The following is a 27,210-nucleotide window of genomic DNA, read 5'->3' on the forward strand; positions in this document are numbered from 1 at the left end:
GGGGCGGGGCGTGGCGGCGGCTGGGGCCTCCAGGCCAGCACGCGGCGGCGCTCCCGCGCCAGCACGTCTCTCCGTCCCCGTCCCCATCCCGCGCCTCCGCCCCCTCGCTCGCTCGCTCCCTCGCTCCTTCCCGCCCTCCCCGCAGCGCCGGCCCAGCCGGCTTCCCCCTCGGTCTCTCATGAATATTGAGCGGCCCCTGTTGTAGTTCCCGAGCTCCATTGCGGAAGCCCAGGCTCGCCATATTGTGCGGCGGCGGCGCCGGCGGCCGCGGCGGCTTGGACCTGAGTCTCGCTCCGGCCGCGGGCAGCGGAGTCCGGGCCGGGCCGGGAGCCGGTGAGTGCGGCGGGCGGCCGGCGGCGGCGAAGGGCGGCGGGCGGAGCGGGCCGGGCCGGGCCGGGCCGAGGGCGGCCGCGGGCGGTCGGGGCCGGGGGTGTGTGAGTGTGTGTCCGCCCGCGGGGGTGTGAGGGGAGATGGCGCCGCCGTCTCTCGGGGCGGGGGAGGCGGCTTCGCATTGTTCCCGAGTCTCCCAGGGTCTCCTTGGCGGGGGCGGCGGGTCGGTCGAGGCTCCGGGATTCCTTCCTTGGCCGCGAACCCCTCGCGCCGCGCCGCCGGCTCCTCCCCGGCGGGGCCCCAGCCTCTGGGCGGCGGCGGCGGCGGCGGCGGCCCCTTTCCGGAGGCGAAAAGGCGTGGAATGCGGGGGAGTTTCTCCGGGCTTTGCCCCCGGAGCGGGCGGGGCGGGGCGCTTTGTGCGGGGCGCCCTTTCCCCCGGGGGTGCCGGAGTCGGCCGGGCGCGGGGCGGCGCTCCCCGGCGTCGGGGTTCCCCCAGGCTGCGGGGGGGAACCCTCTGGGTGAGAACCGCCCGGAGCGCCGCCGGCCCCGGGCCCCCGCAGGGTCTGTGGCTGGTTTCTCAATCGCCAGGTTGACCCCGAGGAGTCGTGGGGGGAGGGGGTGTCTCGGTGTGTCTCTGCTGGAAGCTTCGGGGGGGGGGGGGTTCGAATCCTGTCGTTGACGCGGAGATCTTGGGGGTACCCGCTGTCGTCGGGGATCCCCCTTCGACCCGGTTGTCAGAATAATTTCCTCTCCTATTCCCGGAGGTGCTGTGGGTTTAAAATTAGTTACCGGCTTTGAGGTTCATGCCCGTTATCTGCCCGCTAAAGGCCATAATCCTAAGGAATGGCTTATCTCCTTGAAGGTTATTTTTTGGGGGACATGGGGGCGGGGGTCTCTACTTCATGGCTGTCAGAAGTTTTCCAGAAATGTGTGCCTTGATGTGTGAAAATGTCAGGTTCCCCTGAGGGCTGTGGAGACATTGTGCTGCGAAATGGATAGGTTCGCATTCGGTCACCTGAGTCCTGTGCTTTGCTTCTTTTAAAAACTCAAATTTTGAGACGCGGTGTCACCGTGTTAGCCCGAGAATCACGCTGGGAACCGGTGTACGAGTGATCTGCATTCTATAAAATTACTTTTTTTTTTTTTGGTAGTTCCGAAATGAGGAGCTGAAACTTAGTGTAATGGGTAGATAATCTACTTTCCTCGCTTGCCTTAGGGTGTGTGGTTGTTGAATATTTTAACAGCGTAGATTGGTGTTAGATCTTGGTTCTTAAAAATGATCCTTTGGTTTATAAAGAATTTAAATGGCAGCAACATGATTCGGTCATTCCTTGTCTATCCCCCCCCCCCCCCCCAAGTTTCTACTTGTGTCACAATCAACAGGTATCTTTTAAAATCTTGATTGCACACTGAACGCACTTTTTAGTAAAGTAATTGGTGGTTATATAAGACTCCATTTTCCAGGGATAGCACAGCAAATATGGCCTCTCACTTCTAGGGATTTGGGTTATTTCCTTCAGGTACCCTTGCGGAGTCCACGCTGGAGGTTGATTATAATAGATGTGGGGGTGAAATGGAGATTTTAGGGAGGAAAAGTGCCTGAGTAGGCTAGTCCCCTTCGAGCATTTGAAACATATGCTGATGGTCCTTAAATGGGCTGCGTAAAAAAAATTTCAAATTAGAACCGCTAACATAATGCAGACATGGAGAATTTTTAGTTTTCCCAAGCTTGTGAGGAGCACTCAGACAGCTGGGTCCCTGGTTTGTATGGATAGAAAGAGAGTTCAGGTCAGCAAACATCTTTGGATGTCAGGTCTATCTCCTTAATCTGATTTATTCATGATTTGTGTTTATATTATGGAGTTGTTGGATAAAGGTGATATATGTCTAATGAATAATATATAACCAGATGTTTCAGTGACAGTTTCATTTCTATACATTAGTAAAGAAGCGGAATTCTTTCCAGCCAAGAGAAGTGAGTTAACATTAAAAAGCACTTTATTAAAATTTTGACAGCATTTCTAGTATGACTTAAAGCACCGCATAATGTTGTGGCGCCTCATTTATTAAATCTGGAGAAATTAAGCAATGCATTACAGTTTGCGATTTTTTAAAAAAGAAAAATACCATGAGATTATGTATATTCTGCACACATACAGATCTATGCTTGACTTTCAATTAATATTGTTTATTATGCATGCTGTGGGAGACATACATTGTCATCAGACACCAGTTATTTAATTTCCTGGTGTTTTTTTTTTTTTTCTTGAGATCTCTGTTATCGTAGTAACTTATTGAATGTTTAGATCCCCATGTAATTTTGGGTACAAAGGTACAGTAACATTTATACTGTTCATTCCCTGAAGGTGCATATATCCTGTATGTTCAGCACCTCCGGTCTTTTTACCTAATATGTCACATGGGTCCTCAGGTGTCTCTTTTAAGTACAGCTTAGTTGATTTTACGTGGATATTCTGGCTGGGTATGCAGCTCTTGGCACTGAAATAGAAGCTGTGTTCATGTGCCCATAGCTAGGAGGTAGGTTGGCTGTTAATCAGTTTTATGCTATGGGGAGGGACTCCATGGAACTGACTATAGTTTTTTTTCAAATTTGAGAATCTTCTTAATTCTCTTTTGTCTTACAGATGTTAGGCAGCTGAAGTGGACTGATATATGTCTGGGCCTAGTGATACCTCTTGTTGGAATCTTAGAACTTACATAAATTACTGAACATTCTTAGAAAGAGTCCTGTTGCTTGAGTTGGCCTTCTCCAACTCAAGAGAATGTGTTAACATGTGCGCTGCTTCTACATATCTCCATTTTGTCGTAATTTTAAAAGATCAGTTTAAGTACAATAGTGACATTATTTTTGTTATTAACCTCAGAATAAATTGTTTAATGAAGTCATCTTATTTAAGCATGTCATTAAAATATCAAAGCATTTTGATCATTTGTTTTCAAAAGATGTGTTGATTGTGGACTCCTGTGAGAGGGATTTCTTTTTGTTTCTGCTAAAGTGTGGAGTTGTGTTTTATGAAGAGGTTAAATTCTAAAGTCAATAAAATGAAAATCACATGTAGTAAAAAATTATGCTTAAAAATCCCTTAAGAAGGGAGAACAGCATACCTATAAGTTCAGCTCAGTTTTAGTGTTGGAACAGAGTGCTGTTTCTTTTGTTGAACACTAGATGAAGTAGTTAGCTTGCATTTAGAGGCCATGATGAACAGGGGAAAAAAGTTTTTAAATATAACAATCACATTCAGAATGGTATAATGCTCTTACTAGGGGAGGTTTGTAGGAACTGAGATCAGGTCCACCACCTCCCATTTTCTCTAGGCTGTGTCTAGTAAAAAGAGGTGGGTGTGCATACTTGGAATTTTTATCTGTAGGAATAACTCCTTTTATCTATAGGAATAAATTCCTGAAGGATAGGAATTTATCCTTCATTGACGTAGCAAGAAGGTATCTCAGAGGAGAACGGTTAGAATCGCTGTGTTTAGTAATGTATTTGGTGTCCAGTAAAGAAAACAGAAACTTCAATGGGAATTTCAGCAGTGGCGATTTAATATAGGGAGTTGGTTAGATAGGTGTAAGAACAAAAAGAGAACATTACATTAGTCAGCCTAAGAGCTCAGGGAAAAGATTCCATGGGCCTGGTTCTGAACTTTTGAGGAGGTTAGTGTTGAACTGCTGATAGGGCCAGTTCTGGGAGAACAGAAAGAAGCTGGGGGCTGGAACCAGTTGCTGCTTCAGCAATTCTAAGAAGTATGTTCACCCCTCTTCTTCCTTTCAAATCTCCATTTAATAATTCCTCCATTGGCAAGGCTTACTTAACAAGAAGCTCCCTGGCAGAAGAGTAGCTTAGGATAGTTGCACAGTCTCAGCTCCAGCACCATAGACCAGAGGCTAGCATGGTAGTTTTGAAGTTGAGAATCAGTGAGTAAACCCACACAGATAGACTAGGTTAAAATACAATAATTTAAATAGGGAATCGTGTCCTTAACCTTGCCTGTTCAAAAAACATTTATTGATTATCATGTGTGGCTATTGATTAAGTATAGAAAAATGAACATGGTTTCTTGTAAATCCTTGGGGGATTTGCAGACTGAGTGGGGATGACAAATAAATGACTGTCCAGTGTGTTAAATGCAGTAACAGATGAGTGAAGTGCGTTGAGAACCTAAAGGATATAGCAACCTATGCACTCTTCTCTTTCTAGCTAAATTTAATGATTATCCTCTTTATTTTGTCTCTTGATCAAATCCAACTTCATTTTCTCTGACTCCTCTGGCCAGCCACTACCTATGAAAACTATTTCTGATATGCCTCAATTTTGTCATGTAATCATAATCATGATTAGTTAAGCATTTCTCTATGTTGCATTAATCTGAATTACGAAGACTGTCTCTTTCTCTTCATTTTTAGCCTACCCAAGTACTGTGCACATAAAAGACATTCAAGGAATATTTATTTTTGTAATGGGTAATGGGAATTAAAATATTGATCATTACCTTTGCAGCATTGTTTACTCCTTCAAAAGTCATAAAAAATAGTTTGGAGTGTTATTTGATTTACAGATCTGAGAATTTAAAGAGTAAATGGTTAATTTAAATTGTATAATACCAATAGCTAGAAATAGGACTTTGGGTTTCTAATGTGTTATATTCCAGAGCCAGCAACTTTGGCAGGGATTTTTTTTTTTTTTTTTTTTAAAGTTAATACTCACCTAAGGATATTTTTCCATTTATTTTTATTTTTTAAATATGTATTTATTGGTTTCAGAGAGGAAGGGAGAGGGAAAGAGATAGAAATATCAATGATGAGAGAGAATCATGGATCAGCTGCTTCCTGTACGCCCCTACTGGGAATTGAGCCCGAAACCCAGGCATGTGCCCTTGACTGGAATCGAACCCAGGACCCTTCAGTCTACAGGCCTAGTGAGGCTCTATCCACTGAGCCAAACCAGCCAAGGTTCCATTGATTTTTTTAGAGAGAGTGGAAGGGAGAGATGGAAACATCACTGTGAGAAACATTGGTTGGTTGCCTCCTGCACAAACCCGGACCAGGGTTGGGGAATCTGCAACCAAGGTACATGCCCTTGACCGGAATTAAACCCGGGACCCTTCAGTCTGCAGGCTGACACTCTTATCTACTGAGCCAAATTGGCTAGGGCCGTGGCTAGCAAACTGCAGCTCTCGAGCCATATGCGGCTCTTTGGCCCCTTGATTGTGTCTCTTTCACAAAATACCATGGCCTGGGTATTTTGAAGATGCAACGTTAGAAGAAGTTTAGGTTTAAAAAATTTGGCTCTCAAATTTCAATCGTTGTACTGTTGATATTTGGCTCTGTTGACTAATGAGTTTGCTGACCACTGGGCTAGGGCATGAGATTTCATTTGATGACTGATTAAAATCTACCTTTTTTATTATAGCCTAATCTTCTAAAATCTCAGTTATTTCTGGAAAGGGGGGAGAAAAGACAGAAGTCCCTCATTTTATTTCCTAAAATTAGAAACATCATGTAGTTTCCTTTTATACTATTCTTTTTAGTTGTCTAATCTTTATCTCCTTTTTTCCCCACTCCCTGTATTAAAAATATCTCCTTTTTTCCTACTCCCTGTATTAATTACCACTGCCTCCATTAACTATTGTGGACTGTTCTAACTGCAGTGCTTCATTTTGATTTCTTTTTTAGACATGTCATGCTTGCTTCCTGCCTGCATATACACATTATGCTGATTTAACTTAAAACCAATCGATTTTTCACTTTAAAAAAGATGTATGCTTCTATGCCAGTAATTGCATTAAACCTCACTGTTTATACTATTTACTATATAGAGTCTAATTCAGTCTGGGACGTTTGTCTTGGAATCTAGCCAAATATTTTATAGACGCCTTTCCTGCATTACAGAAGGTGTAGTGTTGAGTACAGCAGAAGGTAGGAGACTTGGTTTCTAGGTCTGGTTCTACTACTAGCAAGAATGTTGGCTTTTCTGTTAAAAGAAAAACAATACATGCCGAGACCAGTTTGGCTCAATGGATAGAGCATCGGCTTGGGGACTGAAGGGTCCCGGGTTTGATTCCAGTCAAGGGCATATACCTTGGTTGCGGGCATATCCCCAGTAGGGGGTGTGCAAGAGGCAGCTGATCGATGACTCTCATCGATGTTTCTCTCTCTCTTTTCCTCTCTGTACAAAATCAATAAAATATATTTTAAAAAAAGAAAAAAAAGAAAAACAACACCACACCTGGTGGATGAAGCAGTCATCATCCACATTCTAACCAGAAGAAACAACACACAGCACAGCATCCACAGATCCAAGCAGCGTATCTCCAGGAAAAGGAAAGCCTCTGGATGAATCTCTGAAGAAAACTCCTACAGGTCATCTCGAGGAAGTTGCTTTGGCTCTAAAAAACTCCAGCCCAGTTGGATATGGATGAACTGCCTGCTGCCATGAAGGATTTGGAACTGATGAAGACACTTGGAATGAAATTTTGGCATCAAGAACTAATAGAAATTAACAGTCTATAGAGAAGTATCGAAAAGAGAACTGGCTAAAGACATTGCCTCAGACACATCTGGGTGTTATTAAAAGCTTTGCATTCTCTTGTTAAGGATATTTAAAAAAAAGTTATTGGTCCCTAGCTGGTTTGGCTCAGTGGGTAGTATGTTGCCCTGCAGACCAAACAGTCCCGGATTCGATTCTGATCAAGTGCACAGACCTGGGTTGCAGGCTCAATCCCTACTAGGTAGTATGCAAGAGGCAGCCAATCAGTGATTCTCATCTTTGATGTTTCTCTCTCTCCCTCTCCCTTCCTCTCTGAAGTCAATAAAAATATATTTTAAAAAAGAAAGAATAGAAATAAAAGAAAGTTGTTGGTGAAAATGATGTATGGGAGAAGTGGATGTTCTTTAATCTTACTTTTCCCAAGTCTGGTTATAGTGTAGTATTCCCTCCCCCAATAGGTTTGAAGTAATATCTCTTTGTGGTTTGAATTTCATTTCCATGATGATTTGAGCATCTTTTTATGTACTTCTTGGCCATTTGTATGCCTTTGGAAAATGTCTGTTGAGTTGTACGAGTTCTTTACATATTTTGGATATTAGCCCCTTGTTATATATATGATTTAAAGTTATTTTCTTCATTCAGTAGGTTGCCTTTTCTTTTTGTTGATGGTTTCCTTTGCTGTGTAAAAGCTTTTTAGTTTAATTCCATTTGTTTTGAATTGATATGTTATAGTCCAAAGTTTTCATTGCGTTTGTTATATAAATATATGTGTATATTTAAATATATTTTCATTGCTAATAAGATCTGGATGTCTAAAAGGGCAGGTACTATTAGCAATTAGTATATACTTAAAAATATATATATCACCTAAAACATGCTCTTTTTATAGGTAAAGTGGTTTACATATATTGACTCACCAAAGTCATTTTGATTTCTAGTATATATGAGCTATGCCAAATTTTTGCAGCTTTCTTTCATAAACCTAAAATTATACTAATCTTTAGATTTATCAGAGCTGTAAGATTTCTTTCTCTCCTTAAAAGTTTTTATTTCCATTTTCATGCTTCTTTTATACCCTGGCTTTTGAAATTGAAGAAGCTGCTTTTCCAGTTTTAAACTTTTGATCTGAGTTGCAGAAACCAGGTGACAAGAAACTCCTAAAGAGGAAAAAAAAAGATTAAATTAGTTTACCTTTTGGAATTGAATCCCAGTCTTCCTGCTACTATTCCCCATTGTAGTTGTTTTTCTTTTTTTTTTTTTTTACAAGAGAAAAATCTGCCCCATGTGACAGAGGGACACTAGAAACACATTCTTCACTCTTCTGTTCTTATCTGTTGTCTTAAAACTCTTTGTTAAAATCTGTGCTTATTGTAGTAATAATAATAATAGGAATTGAAAAATGGAGGGAACCTTGCCTCCCCACAAACTCCAAACAATTTTTACCTTCTAGAACATAACTTTTACATAGCTAATTGTAGCATAGATGCAAATTGGTGGCTTCTCTCATCACTTTACCTTATAAGTGTTACTAGTCATTGGATATGGTATTAATAATTACTACTTTTAATGATTGAAGCAATGTCATGTTGACGTTGCAGCAAATGTCTCTATACTAATGGCATTATTGTAGTAGTAATATTAATTGTATGTTTGGAGCAGTGGCTAAGGGCATGGCCTTCTTAGTCAAACACACCTGCATTTGAGTTTTGCCTTTGACCTTTACTATGAGACTTTGAAGCAAGTTGCTTATTTATTTATTTATTTATTTATTTATATTTTGGCTTGATTCTTTATTTGTTAAATGAGAGCAATTCTAGTACCTTCTTCATAGGGTTATTAGGATTAAGCAAAATTTCAGAGGAAGGAAAGAGATGGAAACATCAGTGGTGAGAGAGAATCATTGATCAGCCATCTCCTGCATGTCCACTACTGGGGATCGAGCCCACAACCCTGACATGTGCCCTGAGTGGGAATTGAACCATAATCTCCTGTTCCTGGGTGGACACTCAACCACTGAGCCATATCAGCTGGGCAAAAGTTACCTATTATTAATAACACTAGAGGCCTGGTGCACAGATTCGTACACTGTTGGGGTCCCTTGGCCTGGCCTGTGGGGATCAGGCCAAAACTGGTTCTCAGACATCCCCCGAGGAGTCCCAGGTTGTGAGAGAACAGTTCTCGGGTGACACATCCCAGAATCAGGCTCCCTCCTCTGGTTCCAGTGTGTCACCTGAGAACTGCAGTTGCCAAGTCACTGCAGCTTGGTAACTCCTGTATTGAGTGTCTGCCCCCTGGTGGTCAGTGCACATCATAGTATTGGTCAGATGGTCACTTAGGCCTATATATATATATATATATATATATATATATATATATATAGATTATTTCCTAGGACTGGCAATATATTAGAAACCCCTTGAGCAAGCAGTGATTAAGACAGTCTTAGAAGTTACAAAATTTAGACTGACAGATGAGAATCAGAAGTAAAGCACCAGTGTAAGGAATGTCTTGTCAGACAAATGAGTTAGAATTCAGTAAATCAACAAAAATGGAAAGTTCTTACCAAATGGGACCAAAAAAAATGAAAACAAAAGAGAAACAACTCCCACTCACAGATGTACATTCTATAGCATCAGTATACTAGTTCAGAAAAAGATCTATAGCCAACTTATCTAAAATACTAGTAGCCATGTGCACGAATCTGTGTGCCAGTAGCTCTCTGCCACGCCCTCCTATAGCTCTCCACCTGCTGCCCTTCCCTTCGGTAGCTCCCCTCCCCCTCATAGCTTGCTGCTCTGCCCCCTCCTGTAGCTCTCTGCCGCCTGCTTGTAGTTTGATGCCCCACCCTCTTGCAGAACCGTGCAGAACCATGCAGAACCGTGATCCAGTTGTTACGTGGTCAGTCATTACGCCTTATGGCATAATGGATAATTAGCATATTCCTCTCTTATTATATAAGATATATGCAAACAAGCCAGATGGGCGTGGAGATGTATGGTTTCAGCAGTTTTCTTGAAGAAAAAGTGCAGAAACCTTGGCTGTCGCATTGAATGGTAGATATTTGAACTTTAATACACAATATACCTCTTATTTTGAAAAGAAAAGATTGGAGGAAATGAGTGTTGTGTTTGATTTAAGTATTCAAGTTAAAAAGAAGTTGCTAATGGTAGACTTTCTTAGGGCAAGAGAAAGGATCATCTTTAGGCATTGTAGAGGTAAGGATCTTTTTTATAGCAAGCTTTTGATCCACAAAATATTAGAGCTAAGAACGGCTCTTGATGCTACTTAATGAAAGTTTTATTTACAGAGAAGGAAACCGGATCCTCGGATAAAGTGGTTAGCCCTAGTTCACCCAAGAATTTAGAAGCACAGCTTTTCTACCACGTGCATGTATTTGTAGAAAATTTGTGGCTACTCCTATTTGAGTAACCAATATTCCTATTATCAAAATTGTCTCCACCTAGTGGCAACAGATATTTTGCAAGGCTGAGTATAAACTTGAGAAAAACTGTTGGGGTAACTTTATTGATCACTCCTTTTGAAGAAGAGTCAGCCTGGTGACAAACTGTGTTGCCTTTACAGAGGGAAAAGAGGAGACAGCGTGCCTAATACTTGCATGTGCCTCCTGTGCAACAAGTCCAAAAACTGAGGTTAGCTTCTCATCCCTTTCTAGAACATGCATACCATTGCCTGTTTAAAATTATATAGTAATTTTAAATATATATTTTGCTATCTCACTTTAGATTTTTTTTTTTTTTAAAGTACTGACTACTAGACAGCAACAAGCTTGGCAGCTTGTGGCTTTACTCTCCTTTTTTTCTCATTTATTGTATCCCCTGTATTTTACCTCCTAAGTGTTTTTCAGCTCTGCCCCTTCTAATTCATACTTCTTATAAAAATGTATTCATTTTTCATTTGGATTATTGCACAGTTCTTCAACTAAATTTTGCTTCCACAGGTCCATCCTCCACTGCCGCTGGAATTGATTTGTGGGTTTCAAATATAAATCCGATTTTTATCATTTCACTGTGGATTTCCCCCAACACCTTTGCATGTGGCATAGTAGGCCTCCATAATCTGGTCCACAGTTTAATTCTTTAGCCTCTGTTCTACTTCCAACCTCCTTCTTTTCTGTTAAGCTAAAAAAACAAAAAGGAGAGGCAACAAATGCTTATTTGGGATCAAAAGAATTGCAATTTTGGAAACACTGATTCAGGCAGAGACCTAAAAACTGGCCTAATTATAGGGTGAGCGCAAAGGGTTTTATTAGAAAAGGAAGGGAATAATTACATGAAGAGAAGAAAGAAATTTCTATTGGTGCTAACAAACTGAGTTAACATTTTAGCTATACGTGGCTGATAACTGATTCTGTCCAAAACTAGAATCCATAATCATCAGTTTGTGTGTCCAGAATGTCTGCTTTTCTGTTGGCTTTGCGAGTGGTTGTTTGTAATACATTGTTAGTTTTGCCCAGTCCAAAGCTTATTTTCTCTAGTTCAAATATTCCAAAGGTTCAAGGCTCAAGGCATAAAAGCACTTCCTCTGGAATGGCTGCTCCAGTTTTAAATGGCTTCACTTATGTCAGCTTCTCACATTTCACTCATTTAGTAGTGAACAATTTCGAGTTTCACAAACAGCCTATGCTGCGTTGTGCCTTTGCTTATTATGTTGGTCCTTGTGGATTACTTTCCTTTCCTTAGTTGGTTAACTTTACACTTAACCTTAAATTCTCCTCTTCCAAGAGAGAAGTCTCTTTCTCTAGGAAACCCTTTTCTGATGTCTGCTCCTCCATGTGACTACTTTTTTGTGCTTTTGTAGCATTTACCAAATTGTGTGGAAAACATTGTTCAGGGCCCACTAGCCAATAAACTCTTGGAGGGTCTCATTTCCTATCACATAGTAGCTCTCAGTAAATGTTTCCTACTCAGCTGGTTTTTATTGTGGGTCTGTTAGCTTCTAATGTGGGTATACAAGGACAGAAGGAAAACAAGGCTGCTGCTAATATAACTGATGTTGCCTAATAGTAGACCTTGATAGATGTATCTGAAGTGCTGGGGAAAGACTGTATTGGGCCATTAAGAAAGTATCTGTGTTGTGGAACAGGAGTTGAAGGAGTAGTGTTAGAAGAAAGAGGAGTGATGAGAAATATTATAAGAGGGCGCAGGTGATCTAGGTCTGGATTTTAAGTGGTACTTTAAAAAATCTTAGAACATTTATTTTTCCTGTAACAATAACTTAATTATATAGAGGTTAGAAAACATTAAGTCTGTTACCAGTGCTCAAAAACTTAATTAAGACTGGATAATGAAGCTCTGTAATTCACCTTTGAAAGGTTTCTGCTCTGTGTTCCATGATGTGGAAAAAATACAATCCAATTAGGAGTTGATTATATTATCTTTTTAAATAAAGAAGCTATTTGGTTAGCAAAAATAAGTTAGATGTATATTCCAGTTGTTTAGTACAGTGACAACTTTTTCAATAAAGAACACTGTCTTTAGATGCTTAAGAAATTAGTGTCTCTCACAGCTGTCACTTCAGATTAAAACTGCTGCAAGTGGTTTTCATGGGGTGATACTGCAGACAATGCTATGATGACAGTGAATTGCTTACTGAGAATTTATCTTTGCTCCCTATTTGCCTAGTCTTGAATAAATTTCTAAAAGCTAACACCTGTATCCTGTAAGCAAGGAGTGTTTTAATTAAGAAACAAATCATTTGATCATTCACATATTGTATGATATACTAATGAAAGAAGAAGAAAATGCTAAAGTTTGGAAGAGTTAATTTTAAAAAGTGTATTTCTGATATATATTTCAAAGTCTAAAAAACAAATTAAGGGAACAAATTATATACAGGATTAAGACATAAAGTGTTGCTTTGTGAGGAGTTGGTTATAAGTTACTCTTAATTTTTTTTGGCAAGTGTGGTAGGCTGAAAAATAGGCCTTCAAACAATATCTGTATTCTAATCCCTGGCATCTGTAATGCTACTTTATGGGGTGTTGGGGGGAGTTGGGAGGTCTTTACAGATGTCACTAAATTAAAAATCTTTATATAAGGAGATTATACTGGATTATTTGGGTGGGCTCTAAATGTTATCATGTGTCCTTTAAAGAAATATGCAGCCCTAGCCAGTTTGACTCAGTGGATAGAGCATAGGTAGAGCATGGGTCTGTAGACTGAAGGGCCATGGGTTCGATACTGGTCAAAGGCACATACCCGGGTTTCTGGCTTGATACCCAGTAGGGGGCATGCAGAAGGCAGCTGATCAATGATTTTTATCATTGATGTTTCTATCTCTCCCTCTCCTTTCCTCTTGAAATCCATAAAAACATACTAAAAAACAAAACAGAGACAAAAGGGATAGGCAGAGGGAAATAGATAAAAGTGCCATGGTGGGAGGGTGGTGGGGGAAGGAAGACATGAAAGAATGGCAAAGTAAGAATTTAGTTAGACTTCATGAAGGGGCTAGCTATGGGAAAATCTTTGGGGAAGAAAGTCTTCTGTTACAGATAGAAGGATGAGCTAGAGAAGGTTGTAAAATGAAAATGAACAAGCTTGATAAAGAGAAGAATGACAGTTGTGGCTGACAGATGGTGAACAGAACTCAGAATCATAAGCATCTTTAGGTGTTTGAATTTCTGTTTTAATTTCTAAAACAGGCATGATAAACATTTTGCTCTACAACTAGCTTTTTAAAAAAGCTGAATGTTGGTTGTGTACATCTGTTGAACTTCATGCCAGATATACAGCTTACATAGTATTCTATAATATATATATTAGCCATATTCTTATTGATAGGCATGCATAGACTTTTATGATTTTTTGATATTACAGATAATGCTGTTGATTTTTGGTTCTTAGTTTTTTCCCTCCCCCTGTTTCCCTAGTAGGTGGGGATGGGATGGCTAGAATGGGCAAAAGTTGGGTATTTTTTTTTCTCTGAGTCAGGAGGTTCTGGATAATATCCTGGCAGGTTAAGTTCTGGTTAACCAGTTTTTCCTGAGGGCAGAGCTTAGGAAGAACAGAGTGACCAGTAGCTTAAAGTGCTGGAAAGCAGCTTTTGTATCTTTGACAAAGGTTGGACTAGAGGCCATGCTGACGAGTCTGAAATTTTCCTGATTTAGTTCTAAGTTCCAGGATCATGCCTCTTTTAAAAAGTATTGTTTTGATTAAGACAGTTTCCTATACCTTCAGTAATGATCAAGTACTTTCTGTGTGTTTAATTATTTTGGGCATTCAGAGATCAGTTAGTTTTTCTTGCTTTTTAGTAGTTTGTATTTTAAATGGAGAGATTCTTGAGTTTTGTTTTGTTTTGTTTTAATTTTAAAAAAAAATTTTTGAGGAGCCAGTGTATAATTTTTATTTTTATTACCCTCAGGATTTATAATTCCTAAGAATCACTTTTGAGATTTATTTCCCTTTCAGATACTGAAATTGTTTTTTTCTTTCCTTTTTATCCCTAGCAATGTCTCAGGCTGTGCAGACGAATGGAACTCAACCATTAAGCAAAACATGGGAACTCAGTTTATATGAATTACAACGAACACCTCAGGTAATGTAGACTAAGATAACAGGGGAAATATGATACATATATAAATTGGGATGCATTTTTAGAAAATGAAAACTTGGAAGAACATAACAGTAATAATAAATTGATAAATAAGTAGTACTGACTTTTGTATGTTTGACACTTCATTCAACAAATAATTTGAGTCCATATTCTACAGGTCCTAGGGTAGGCACTAGGTGAAATGGTGAATAAAACATGTAACATCAGCTCTTAGAATTTATAGACATTAAACAGATAAAACATCCATATAATTATACCTTGAGATATGAGTAGGGAAGACTATTTTGAGAAGTTAAAGATGGAGAAGACTTAAGTTTTTACCTTGAGAAAGGTAAAAAGGGGTGGAAGCAGGGTTGAAGGAGCTAAGCATACTTAAAAACTGAACTCGTTTTAAGTTTGTGATGCCTATAAAACAGGCAGTGATGTTAACTAGAGAACTGGACTAAATATTAAGGTTTAGAGATTGTCAGCACATTTACGGCTTAGTGAATAGATAAGATCGCCTAGAAAGAGAGGAGCAGAGGGCCCAGATCTTCATCCAGAGGAGCTTCAACATTTAGAAATTAAGTAATGGACATGGAGCCAACTAAAGAGACAGGGAAAAATGAGAGGGAGGGGTGGGGGGACAAAATCTGAGGAAGTGTTTCAAAGACGAGGATTCAGTTACTGTTTTCAACAGCATTCAGAAGAGGAATAAGATGACTATTACAAAGTGTACATTAGATTTGTCAATATGTACTTGGTGATTTTTTTCAAGAGATTCACTTGATAGATTGTGCTGCTATGTTGAAGAGGGAAAAGTGAAAACATATAGTCAATTCAGAAAAGTTTGGCTCTGCCGTGGAGCAGAGAAATGGAGCAAATACTGGAGGGGAACATAGATTTGGGAAGTTTTAAATTTCGTTTTGTTTGTAAGGAGATAGAGCTGTGTAGACTCCTTCCACTTCCCTTGTCCAACACTCCCCTCTCCTCCCCACCTCTCTGTCCTTGACAGCTCTAAGGTGTATCATTCACATTTCTCCGTGTAGCAACTCTATGGAGATACTACTCTAGGCTGATTCAGTGGAGGAAAGTTGGCTAAAATCTGAGAGCAGATAGAATAGTCAAGAGTGATACACTTGATAACATAGAAAGGAATGTATTTTCAATAGGAAGATGTATACTTTTTCCTTATAGCAAGAAAGAAGATGATTTATGAAATTTGAGGTAATGTATTGAATGTTCAGGTGGAGAAGGTCTGCAGATAGAAGAAAAGTTGTACAATAGTGTACCAAAAGGAAAAATGAGTCTGTTAGAGAAACCAGTTACTGAGCAGTGTTGAACACCCATTTGAGTCTGGTGAAAGTTTTAGTGATCTCAGTCTGGTTGTGAGATTCCCCCCATTTAACAGTGCTGCTCTACCTGCACGGGTACAGGGCTGGAGAACAGGGATGGTAGGGTATATCCAGGGTTGGGATTTAGCTAGGCAAGTTCTTTCTAATCAGGGCAGACTTACCAGCTGAGTCATCATCATTTTCTGATTATTTCCTCACCAGAGGTTATAATTCTAAATCAGAAGTTTGTGTATGTATTAAAACTAAGTAATAAATAGAAAATGCTTTATATAGCGAGGCTGAAACATGATAGACTATTGATAATAGTGATAGTTATTATAAATATAAATATATTTTACTTGCATTCTTTATGGACAGTACCTTTTATTTCTGTCTTTCCTTGTGGAGTCACCAGTTTTTGACCCTTTAGAGCACATGTGTCAAACACAAGGCCCGCGGGCCAAATCCAGCCCGCCAGGCCTTGCAATGTGGCCCGCACCGCGCTGTCATCCCTGCACTCCGCTGTCAGTTTATGACATTGTCAGTTTATGACTGTTCAGTAAACCATTCAGCCCGCGATTTAGGCTGGATTTTAGATTTTGGCCCCTTCTCTGATTGAGTTCGACACCCCTACTTTAGAGAAAGCAAGTACTATGGAGAAGCAGTAGAAACAAGGAAGTGTCACTAACATGGGGAGCTCCTGAATCTCTTTTCTTATTCCATAGGAGCCAGTACTGGTGGCCTTTGAGCTAGGTAATTTGTTCTCAAGGAAGAGTGGATAGTGGTGGTAGAGAAGAAGCAGGAGTCACTAGTCTCTCTACAGCTGGGAGATGTGTATATTGGAACTCTTAATGTATTTTCTCACATTTTTTAGACATGACAAATAAAAATACTTCAGGTGTACCATGATTTAAATCAGTTAGCCGAGAACCTGAGCACTTTGTGTAAAATTGCTTTTGTGGACCAAAACTTTTTAAGTTTCAAAGAAATGATTTTAAAATGAAATAGTTAAACCATGCATATCAATTAGAAAATATTTGTATTGGAATCTTAAAATCTTTTTAATAGATGGCATGAAATGTATAACTTATAGAGTAGTCCTCTCTTATCCACAAGATTACATTCTCAGATACCTAGTGCGTGATTGAAACCACAAGTGGTACTACTAGACACTGTAAATACCTTGTTTTTTTTCCTATACAAACATACCTAGGATAAAGCTTAGTTTATAACTTAGCCAATTTCATGACTAGAACACTTCTTCTTACCATAGGTCTTAGTAACCTCAGCATACAATATGTTCTATTCTTATTGAGAACTTTCACCTTTTTATTTAAAGAAAGCACTTTATAGCTTCTCTCTGTCATATCTAAATTGCCAGCATCACTCCTCTTGTGCTTTGGGGCCATTAGGAAGTAAAATAAAGGTTACTTGAACACAGCTCAAGATACTGAGACAATTGATCTGATAACTGAGAAGGCCCCTGTGCCAGCCTAAGAGGAGCTTGTGTATACTGTGGGGATATGCTGGACCAAGGGCTGACTCACCTCCCGAGTGAGGTTTCATCACATTACTCAGAACAGTGCACAGTTTAAACTTCTGAATTGTTTATTTTTGGAATATTCCATTCAATATTTTCGGACTGTGGTTGACCATAGGTAACTGAACCGTAGAAAGTGAAGCCACTGATAAAAAAGGGGGGAACTATATTATCAAAATGGTGTCATTTCTAAAGATGGAAGAAACTTCCTCATTTTGCAGAGCAATGAACAATGTTAAATAGTTATTTAGAACCACATAACTAGTTAATATGGCTAAAACGAAAACCGAGAGATGAACCAAAGGACTTATATGCATGCATATAAGCCTAGTCAGTGGACACAGACAACAGGGGGGTGGGGGCATGAATGGGAGGTGGGGATTAATGGGGGGATAAGGACACATATGTAATACCTTAATAAAGAAATTTTAAAAAAGAAATAATTTATTGCCAAAACCGGTTTGGCTCAGTGGTGGAGCGTTGGTCTGCAGACTGAAGGGTCCCAGGTTCGATTCCGGTAGGGGGCATACCGGACATTGGTTGCGAGCACATCCCCAGTGGGGGGTGTGCAGGAGGCAGCTGGTTGATGTTTTTCTTTCGACATTTCTAGCTCTCTATCCCTCTCTCCTCCTCTCTGTTAAAAAAAAAAAAAAAAAAAAAAAAAAAAATCAATAAAATATATTTAAAAAAATAAAAGAAATAATATATATATTTTTAAGAGTTGCTTTTCACTTGACATATTCAAAATTATATAATAAAATTAACAGTATGGTACAAATTAAAGAAATAAAACCTAAGGTATCTGCTTCCTAATTCAATGCTTTTTCTTATTATACCAGGCTAATTTACTCCTAGATGTCTTTTAGATACATTAATATATTATCTTTAGCATTAAAATAAGAGCATTTGTATATAATGCATTGGCGGGGGCAATGAGGAGAATCGGGGGATATTATAGCCCAAACAAGATTGGCTTTGAGTTGACACTGATAGTGGCTGGGTGATAGGTATGTAGATGTTCATTTTGTCATCCTCAATACTTTTGTGTATTTGAACTTATCAACACAAAAAATATTTAAATTTAAAAAGCATTTAAATTTCCTTCTTTTACAGGAGGCAATAACAGATGGCTTGGAAATTGTGGTTTCACCTCGAAGTCTACACAGTGAATTAATGTGCCCAATTTGTTTGGATATGTTGAAGAACACCATGACTACAAAGGAGTGTTTACACCGTTTTTGTGCAGATTGCATTATCACAGCCCTCAGAAGTGGGTATGTTAAAATGAGTTATACCAGGCACTTCAGTTGTACCAAGACAGTGTTCTATAGGTTTTTGAGAAGTACATACTCTAGAAGTATTGATTTGAGAATTGGAAATTTTTATAAAGTCTAGGTTTGAATTATTGGCATATCTTTGTTTTGAAATAATTCATTTTGAAAAAATACATTTTCAGAAGCTTTATAGGATGCATATTTATCTTGAGGAAATGATGAAGCCATGGTTTTTCTGTTTAAGTATACAAAATAATATCCTTATGAATTGTTTAAATAAAGTAATTGATAACATAAATTAATATAGGTGATGATTTTTTGCTTGTATGTCATGGAATTGAGAAAGGGGAAATTAATATTAGGAAAAGAATTTATTTTTATTTCTAAAATGTTATATATAAGTTATTATTGGGGATATTCAAATTTTTCCCAACAACTAGTATAGAGTATCTGAGATTTCCAAAAATCTTGCTTACCCAAGATTAGTCAGATATTTAATAAAGTTTAGGTTAATCAGTTTAAATTTATGTGACTTCTTAAAGATATTAGAATAAAGATAATGTAACTATTCGGAAGTATATATTTTTGTCTTTAGCCTAAAGGTACTGGCATCGTTTACATTGTTTTTCCTCTTTTTATTTAGCAATAAAGAATGTCCGACATGTCGGAAAAAGCTAGTTTCCAAAAGATCACTAAGGCCAGATCCGAACTTTGATGCACTCATCAGCAAAATTTATCCAAGTCGTGATGAGTATGAAGCTCATCAAGAGAGAGTATTAGCCAGGATCAATAAGCACAATAATCAGCAAGCACTGAGTCACAGCATTGAGGAAGGACTGAAGATACAGGCCATGAACAGGTACACTGGGAAGAAGGTGGCCATTTTCTTGAATACTTTATTAAATATTGAATTTACTTAGCCTTCATTTTGAAAAAGACAAAATACAAAAAGTAATAAATAGTAGTTTTGCATGATTACATTTTCATGCACGTGTGGTATATGCTTCCAGGTATCATATATGCCTGGGTTTCCATTTAAGACAGTAGAACTTTTGAATACCCTTTTATACTCACTTTTCCCTCCACTTACCTACTATCCTATTTCTCTTTTTATAGCAAAACTTCTTAAAAGAGTTGTCTGTGCTCACTGTCTCTACTTTATTCATTTCATTTTGAACCCTCTAGTCAGACTTTAATCCCTTGTATCACTCTTATCAAAAGTTACCAGTGGTGTCCACATTGTAAAATCTAATTGCTGAATCTCAGACCCCATCTTACTTAGTAGTCTTTTACAAATTAATTTTTCTGAATAATTTTCTTCTCCCAGCTTTCAGGAGACCATATTTTCCTGGTTCCCTTTGTATGTTATTAGCTATTTCTTAACCTGAAACTTACCATGTATAGACATGAACTGAACTTTTTCTTCTTAACCCCTATTTTCCTTCATTCTTGCTCATTTCAGTTGATGGCAGCTCTATCATTTCATTTGCTTTATATGTATAACTCTAGATATGTGTGTATGTATACATCTCCATAAATACATACACACACACACACACATCTAGATATATCTATATCTATCTATCTATCTATCTATCTATCTATCTATAGATTGTTCTAAGCCACCATTATCTTTCATTTGGTACTGAAAAATCCTCATAAGTGGTCTTTATACTTTCCAAGCTTACCCCCACATAGTCTATTCTCAGCATAGCAGCCAGAGTGATTCTGTGAAATTGAAAGTCAAATCATGATTCTACTTTGTTTCAAAGTCTGTAATAACTTCTATTAATATTCAGGTTAAAAGACCTTGGCTTTTAAAACCCTACATAGCCGGGACCGGTTTGGCTCAGTGGATAGAGCGTCGGCCTGCGGACTCAAAGGTCCCGGGTTCGATTCCGGGCAAGGGCATGTACCTTGGTTGCGGGCACATCCCCAGTGGGGGGTGTGCAAGAGGCAGCTGATCGATGATTCTCTCTCATCGATGTTTCTAACTCTCTGTCTCTCTCTTCCTCTCTGTGAAAAATCAATAAAATATATTTAAAAAAAAAATAAAATAAAAAAATAAAACCCTACATAATTTGGGCATCTTCTCACTCCCATTCTCTTTTTCGCTCTGACATCCCCTCATATATTCAGGCCTGAAAGTAGAAGATGCCAATAGAGTCCCATCCATATCTAGTTCTCACCTTGGCTGAACTTCAGAGACACTTGGAAAGTTTTTAAATCCTAGGGCTCAGGCAACACCTCAGACCAACTGAATCAGAATCTTTGATTGGATTCAGGCATCAGTATTTAAGGTTTCAGGAGTGGTTTTAAAGTATAACCTTTAGTCTGGCCAGTGTTGAGTGGTTGAGCCTTGACCCATGAACCAGCTGGTAACAATTGGATTCCCAGTCAGGGTACATGCCTTGGTTGCTGGCTTGATACCCTCTAGGGCAGGGGTCTTCAAACTACGGCCCGCGGGCCACATGCAGCCCCCAGGGGAGTCTGATCCTGCCCGCCAGGTTTTTTGGGCAGTGAGCGCAGCCAAGGTGTTACAGTAGGAATTAGTAGTTCATATAGTCTGGCCCTCCAGCTCTCTGAGGGACCGTGATCTGGCCCCCACTTTAAAAAGTTTGAGGACCCCTGCTCTAGGGGACATGTAGGAGGCAGCTAATGGATGATTCTCACTTATCCTTTATGTTTCTATCTCTTCCTCTCTCTCTCTGAAATCAATAAAAATACATGTTTTTATTAAAAAAAAAAAAAAAGTGCAACCTTTAACCACTGGCCTAGAGGTTAAACTCCATTAAACTCATCTGAAATTGTATTTCGTAAAGTTAAACAAAGTATTAAAATTTAAAAAAATTAATTACTTTTTACATTCAATATTATTTCATTATTAGTAGTTTCAGGTACACAGAATAGTGTTTAGACAATGATATACTTTACAAAGTCCTTCCCCCAATATTTCTAGTACCCACCCCCTTTCATCATATATAGTTATAAAGTACTAAGTTTTGGACGTATTTATTTTAAAAGAGTTACACAATTCTTTTTTAAAATTGATTTATTTTTCTTTTTTTAGAGAGAGGAAAGTGAGAGAGAGTAGGGAGAAATAGAAACATTGATTAAACATCTGTTGGCTGCCTCCTGCATGCCCCCTACTGGGCTTTTATATTATAGAATTGTCTTGACTTTTCTAGAATTCTAAAGTTCTGTAAACATGCTTCAAAGGGATTCACTAAAAATGCCTAAGTACATTTTCTGCAACGCCTTTTGTTTCCTTAACTAGACTACAGCGAGGCAAGAAACAACAGATTGAAAATGGCAGTGGAGCAGAAGACAATGGTGACAGTTCTCACTGTAGTAATGCATCCACACACAGCAATCAGGAAGCAGGGCCTAGCAACAAACGGACCAAAACATCAGATGATTCTGGGCTTGAGCTTGATAACAATAATGCAACAGTGGCAATTGATCCCGTAATGGATGGTGCTAGTGAAATTGAATTAGTGTTCAGGCCTCACCCCACACTGATGGAAAAAGATGACAGTGCACAGACAAGGTAAGTGTGTTGGTTAGTTTTAGATTATCTGAATTCAGAAAATTTAATTTCGAGTTCAAAGCCAGTTTTGCATAAGAAAGAAGGGCAATGTTTGCCATCCAGTTGACTGCCAGGGATCATTGGATATTCTTGATGCCTCGGTGGTTGCTTTCTTCCTCCATGCCTCCCATCCATACTTGGATATCTGAAGGGAATGCCCTGAACCTCCTCCTTAGAGGAGGGAGAAAAAAGGGTCACTTAAATTTCTTAACAATGATACTGGGGTGCCAATAAACACCAGAATTATTGCTGGTGAGGATGGCACTGTATCTCAGCATTCTGCCTGCCATTGAGTACAGATAAACATCAAATATTTGCTCAGTAATTGATGAGTATACCATTCCTAACTCCCCAAGGTTAGCACTTTTATGCACAGTCTTAAACACCACAAAATTGATGGATTTTTAAGCAATAAGCAATTGGTCATATTCTTGCTGCTGTAGACAGCAGAACTTTGGTAATTGGGTTGAGATGTTTGTTCTTTTTCCTCAGTACTGTGTATATTTGATTTTTACCATTTTATATCATATGGTATTTTATGGATATTTTTGTGGCCTGTTAGATAATATACTTTCAATAAGGAATTTTTAGCTAATAGATGATTATAATTTGATACTATTTTATCAATAATAAAGACATTTACATTTTCTAGAAATGTATTAGTCCTGTAATCTAAATACATTTTCATTAATTTAGAAATTAAATTTTAATGATTTCTTTTTCCAGATACATAAAGACTTCTGGTAATGCCACCGTTGATCACTTATCCAAGTATCTGGCTGTGAGGTTAGCTTTAGAAGAACTTCGAAGCAAAGGAGAATCAAACCAGATGAACCTTGATACAGCCAGTGAGAAGCAGTATACCATTTATATAGCAACAGCCAGTGGGCAGTTCACTGTAAGTATCTACAGTAATAAAAGTGTAATCTGCTAATTAGACTGGATGAAGCCATGCAGTGAGGGCAGAGGCGGCGGTCCCTTTAACGAATTTCGTGCATTGGGCCTCTAGTTTAAAATAATAGGCCTTTGAAACTGGAAGCAAATTAGCCATCTGAGAGTAGCAAATGGTGGGGTGGGGCCTAATAAAATGCCACATGACAGAATCCTGACACCCCGAGAGATGGAGTACTGGGTAGTTAAGTTTTTGGTATGTTTTATGAATAGTAGAAGTGACAAGAAGTTTATCCTAAGTTTTTTTTTTTTTTTTAAAGGTGAACTTTTATTTATTTATTCCCCCCCCCCCACAGAATTTTATTATTTATTTATTTATTTATTTTTAAACTTTATTTTTTTTTTATTTTTTATTTTTTGCCCCCACTCCCTCCCCAGAGATTTATGTCCATTGGTTGGACTTACATGCATGTATACAAGTCCTTCGGTTGATCTATTATCTCCTCCAGATCTCCTTTCCCTCCCCACTGTAAATAAAAACCCCCATGCTTGTCTCCAAGACCTGAAACTGACAGCCACCATCAGTCAGGCAGTCAGTGTCTGGCCATGGGGCTGCTGTCGCACTGGAATGGAACCCGTCAGCCACAGCACGGCCACAGGTCACGAACAGTGCTGTAAAGGTGGACTTTTAATAGTGAAATGTTTGTTTCATCTCCCTGTTACTATGCTTTGAGTTTTCATAATTCTTTCTTTTTCTTGTTGTTTTAGGTATTAAATGGCTCTTTTTCTTTGGAATTGGTCAGTGAGAAATACTGGAAAGTGAACAAACCCATGGAACTTTATTATGCACCCACAAAGGAGCACAAATGAGCTTTTACTAAAACCAGTCTGGATAATGAACTTTTTTTATAGCCTATTTCTTTATTATTAAAGATGTACCATCATTACTTTTATGGACACTATCTTGGATATGTTGTTCAACTTTCTTCCTGAGCCAGCCTCGTTTATACTCTTAGAATCTTTTCCCCTTAATTTAAGATTTCCTTTTTGGAAGGGAATAACTGTAGCTATTCAGAACATTTTCTTTCCTTTTAAAAATATATCTAAGTAGTATGTCTTACAAAGTATGGTTTCATTTGGAGCACTCTTTGACCCAGGAATTTTCATAATTTTGGATTCTTTTTTTTTTTTTTTTTTTTTAATTTCACCTGAGGATATGTTTTATTGATTTCTACAGAGAGAAGAAGGGAGAGAGAAACATCAATGTGAGAAACATCAATGGTTGCCTCCTGTATGTGGCCCGACTAGGGTCAAAACTGCAACCTAGGTATGTGCCCTGACTGGGAATTGGACCTGCAACCTTTTGGTGTATGGAATGATGCACCAACCGTTGAGCCACATGGCTAGAAAACGATTCTGTATTAAGATTCAGTTGGCCATCTTTTTTCCTCCCCTCAAAAGATTAGGCCTTACATAATGTGAAATAATATGTATTTTGACTTTTTCCCCCCCTGGAATCTTGTATGCTTATAGTTTTCTATATAAGCTATAGTATTTTCATGAAGACCAAGGCTCAAATTTACTGTTTAAAAATCAGTTCTCATAGGATTATTATTTTCATGATCTTTTCTTCCACTATCTATCTATCTATCTCTCTCTCTCTCTCTCTCTCTCTCTCTCTCTCTCTCTCTCTCTCTTTCTCTTTTACAGAAAGGTTCTTTATGAACGTAGTGTTCATTGTCATGCAATGTTATTTTTCCCATTTCTCCCCTACTCTAATTTTGGAATTTCTGATCCTGGGAAAGAATCAAACAAAATCTAAAGTTCAGTGAGAACTTGGTTCATTTACAGATTTCACTGAAGAAATATTGTATTGGTCTTATGTAATCTCCAGGTATATATTTAAAGAGGTCTCTTTTTTTTGTGTGTGTGTTCTGTCAGTGCAGTTCCTTTATTATGTATGTTTGATGATTTTTTTCTATTAAAATACCAGAAATATGGAGATATTTTGCACTTTAGCCTTGATGAAAAGTACAAGATATGTTCAAAGCTTCCCCACTTCTTTCTATGTTGGTAGCTATGTAAACTAAGAATAATATGGCATATGAACTAACAATGGGGAAAATGTTTGCTTCTGTTTGAAAAATGTGTTTAATATTTTGAGTTGCCATATATCAGTATATAAATTTGGTGCTTTGCTAATTACACTCTAGAGAAGCAAATTACCAGAGTGTAGACTGCCTTGATATGTAGTAATACATAATTCTGTAGAAGTATGTCAGCCAGGAGGGTAAAAGTCATTGTCTTCTTAATTTAGTTTTATATTGAGGGACAATGTTCAGCATTTGGACCCAGGCGGCTTTATGATGGTAGGCAGAAATAAGATGGGATTGTGTTGCTTTTCACCCCTGTTGTGATTTCAGGTATATTTCCAAGTTTGTATTCTCACAGTATTTACAAAGACATGTTTGCATTGAGAAATAGACCCTACAGGGTTTTTGTCACAGGGGGAGACTAGTCCTTCAGAACCAGAACTAAAGTCTTATCTAGACCTTGGGATTATTTACCTGTCATTTTTGACATTTTGGGCCAGCTTGAGGTTTTAAATCTTCAGCCCAATATTAAAATAAAAGTATAGTCTTATTCAACTTTTTACCATTTTACTGAAAATACTTAAAATCTGTTTTTATAGGCTTTTTTTTTTTTTTTGTAATCTGTGCCATGAAATTTGAAAACCATGAAAAGTCACGGGAAATTTTGTATTCAATTACTTTTGTTGTTGTAATGTTACATTGTATAGACTATCAATGCATGCCCACTCAATATAACCCTGGTTTTGTGCTATAACTGTTTAGATTTTATTGGTGACATTAGATTAGTGGTTGCATTAAATAACTAAATTCCCATTGTGATTATTAATTGAAATTTTGTCTGTAAGCAAAAAGTTATTTGTGAATATAAGCACTGTGCTTAGAAAATGTATGTGTTTATATTTGCCAGCTTGGGGGTGGATGTAAATTCTCCATCACTAGTGAACTCATTTGGTTCTGTAGTCTTTTACAAAATATAGTTCTAGATATTTGGTAGATATTATAGAGATTTGATAGAGAATTGAGTGCAGTGTTGTATGTGTATGTGTGTGTGTGTTTGTGTTTTGGGGTGGGTACTGTGTATCATTACTACCAACCAAGATTTTATAAAGTATTATCTAAATAAGTTCTGTAGCCATCATCTGTGTTGAGGAACAAAAGGCTCATCAAATGTGGTGAGGCCAATGGATACATTATCATTTAAAAATTTACTAGGGTAAAATATATATAACCAAATTTACCATTTTAATGATTTTTTAAATATACAGTTTAGTGGCATTAAGTCCATTCACAGTATCTTGTAACCATGACCGCTATTTCCTGAACTTTTTCTTTAGTCATCCCAAAGAAACTCTCGTTACCCGTTCAACATTAGCTCCCATCCTCCACACCGCCCCCCCTCTCCCCCCCAGCCCCTGGTTACCTCTGTTCTACTTTCTTTGAATTTGACTATTTTAGTCACCTTATGTAAATGGAATCATAAAATATTTGTTCTTGTGTCTGTTTTGTTTCATATATTATGTTTTGAAGTGTCACCCATGTTGTAACATGTATCAGAATTTCATTCCTTTTTTTTTGGCTGAATAATATTCCATTTTATGTATATACACATTTTGTTCATCTGTTGATGGACACTTAGATTGATGGACATTTTTTGCTATTGTGAATAATGCTGCTATGAATATTTTGTGTGCGTATCTGTTCAAGTCTCTGCTTTAAATTCTTTGGGGTATATACCTAAGAGTGAAGTTGCTGGATTATATGATAATTATGTGTTTACTTTAAGGGATCCAAAACTTTTCCAGAGTGGCCATAGTATTTTACATTTCCACCAACAAAGTATAGTAAGGATTCCAACAGCTCCACATCCTCACCACTTGTTTTTCTCTTTGTAGCTACACTAATGGGCATAAAGTGTTATTTTATTATGCTTTTGATTTCTCTTTCTCTACTGGCTTGTGATGCTAAGCATCTTTTCATGTGCTTATGGGCAATTTGTATATCTTCTATGGAGCAATATTTATCCAAGTCTTTTGCCTATTTTTAATTATTTTGTTTTTGTTGTAGTTTATACATTTTGAATATTAATTATCTGATACATTA

At 38.3% G+C, this 27,210-nt stretch overlaps 1 protein-coding gene across 1 annotated transcript; it reads left to right on the forward strand.

Moving 5' to 3' along the window:
• On the forward strand, positions 1 to 27,210 carry RNF2 (ring finger protein 2). The gene is made up of 7 exons (XM_084866599.1): positions 1 to 333; positions 14,304 to 14,392; positions 18,377 to 18,537; positions 19,181 to 19,396; positions 21,815 to 22,087; positions 22,853 to 23,024; positions 23,786 to 27,210. Exons 2-7 carry the CDS (start codon positions 14,306 to 14,308, stop codon positions 23,885 to 23,887), a joined length of 1,011 nt encoding a protein of 336 aa, XP_084722725.1. The 5' UTR covers positions 1 to 333; positions 14,304 to 14,305; the 3' UTR covers positions 23,888 to 27,210.

The sequence above is a fragment of the Pipistrellus hanaki genome (genome assembly GCF_964339955.1).
Source record: "Pipistrellus hanaki genome assembly, chromosome: 18".
Classification (NCBI taxonomy): Eukaryota; Metazoa; Chordata; class Mammalia; order Chiroptera; family Vespertilionidae; genus Pipistrellus; species Pipistrellus hanaki.

What these genes read in the sequence shown, in the direction of transcription:
- RNF2 (XM_084866599.1), top strand. Translation starts at nt 14,306, where the DNA reads ATGTCTCAGGCTGTGCAGACGAATGGAACTCAACCATTAAGCAAAACA. An exon ending in GATGACAGTGCACAGACAAG is followed by an intron (nt 22,088 to 22,852) that starts GTAAGTGTGTTG and finishes TTCTTTTTCCAG; the next exon opens with ATACATAAAGACTTCTGGTA. An exon ending in CAGCCAGTGGGCAGTTCACT is followed by an intron (nt 23,025 to 23,785) that starts GTAAGTATCTAC and finishes TTGTTGTTTTAG; the next exon opens with GTATTAAATGGCTCTTTTTC.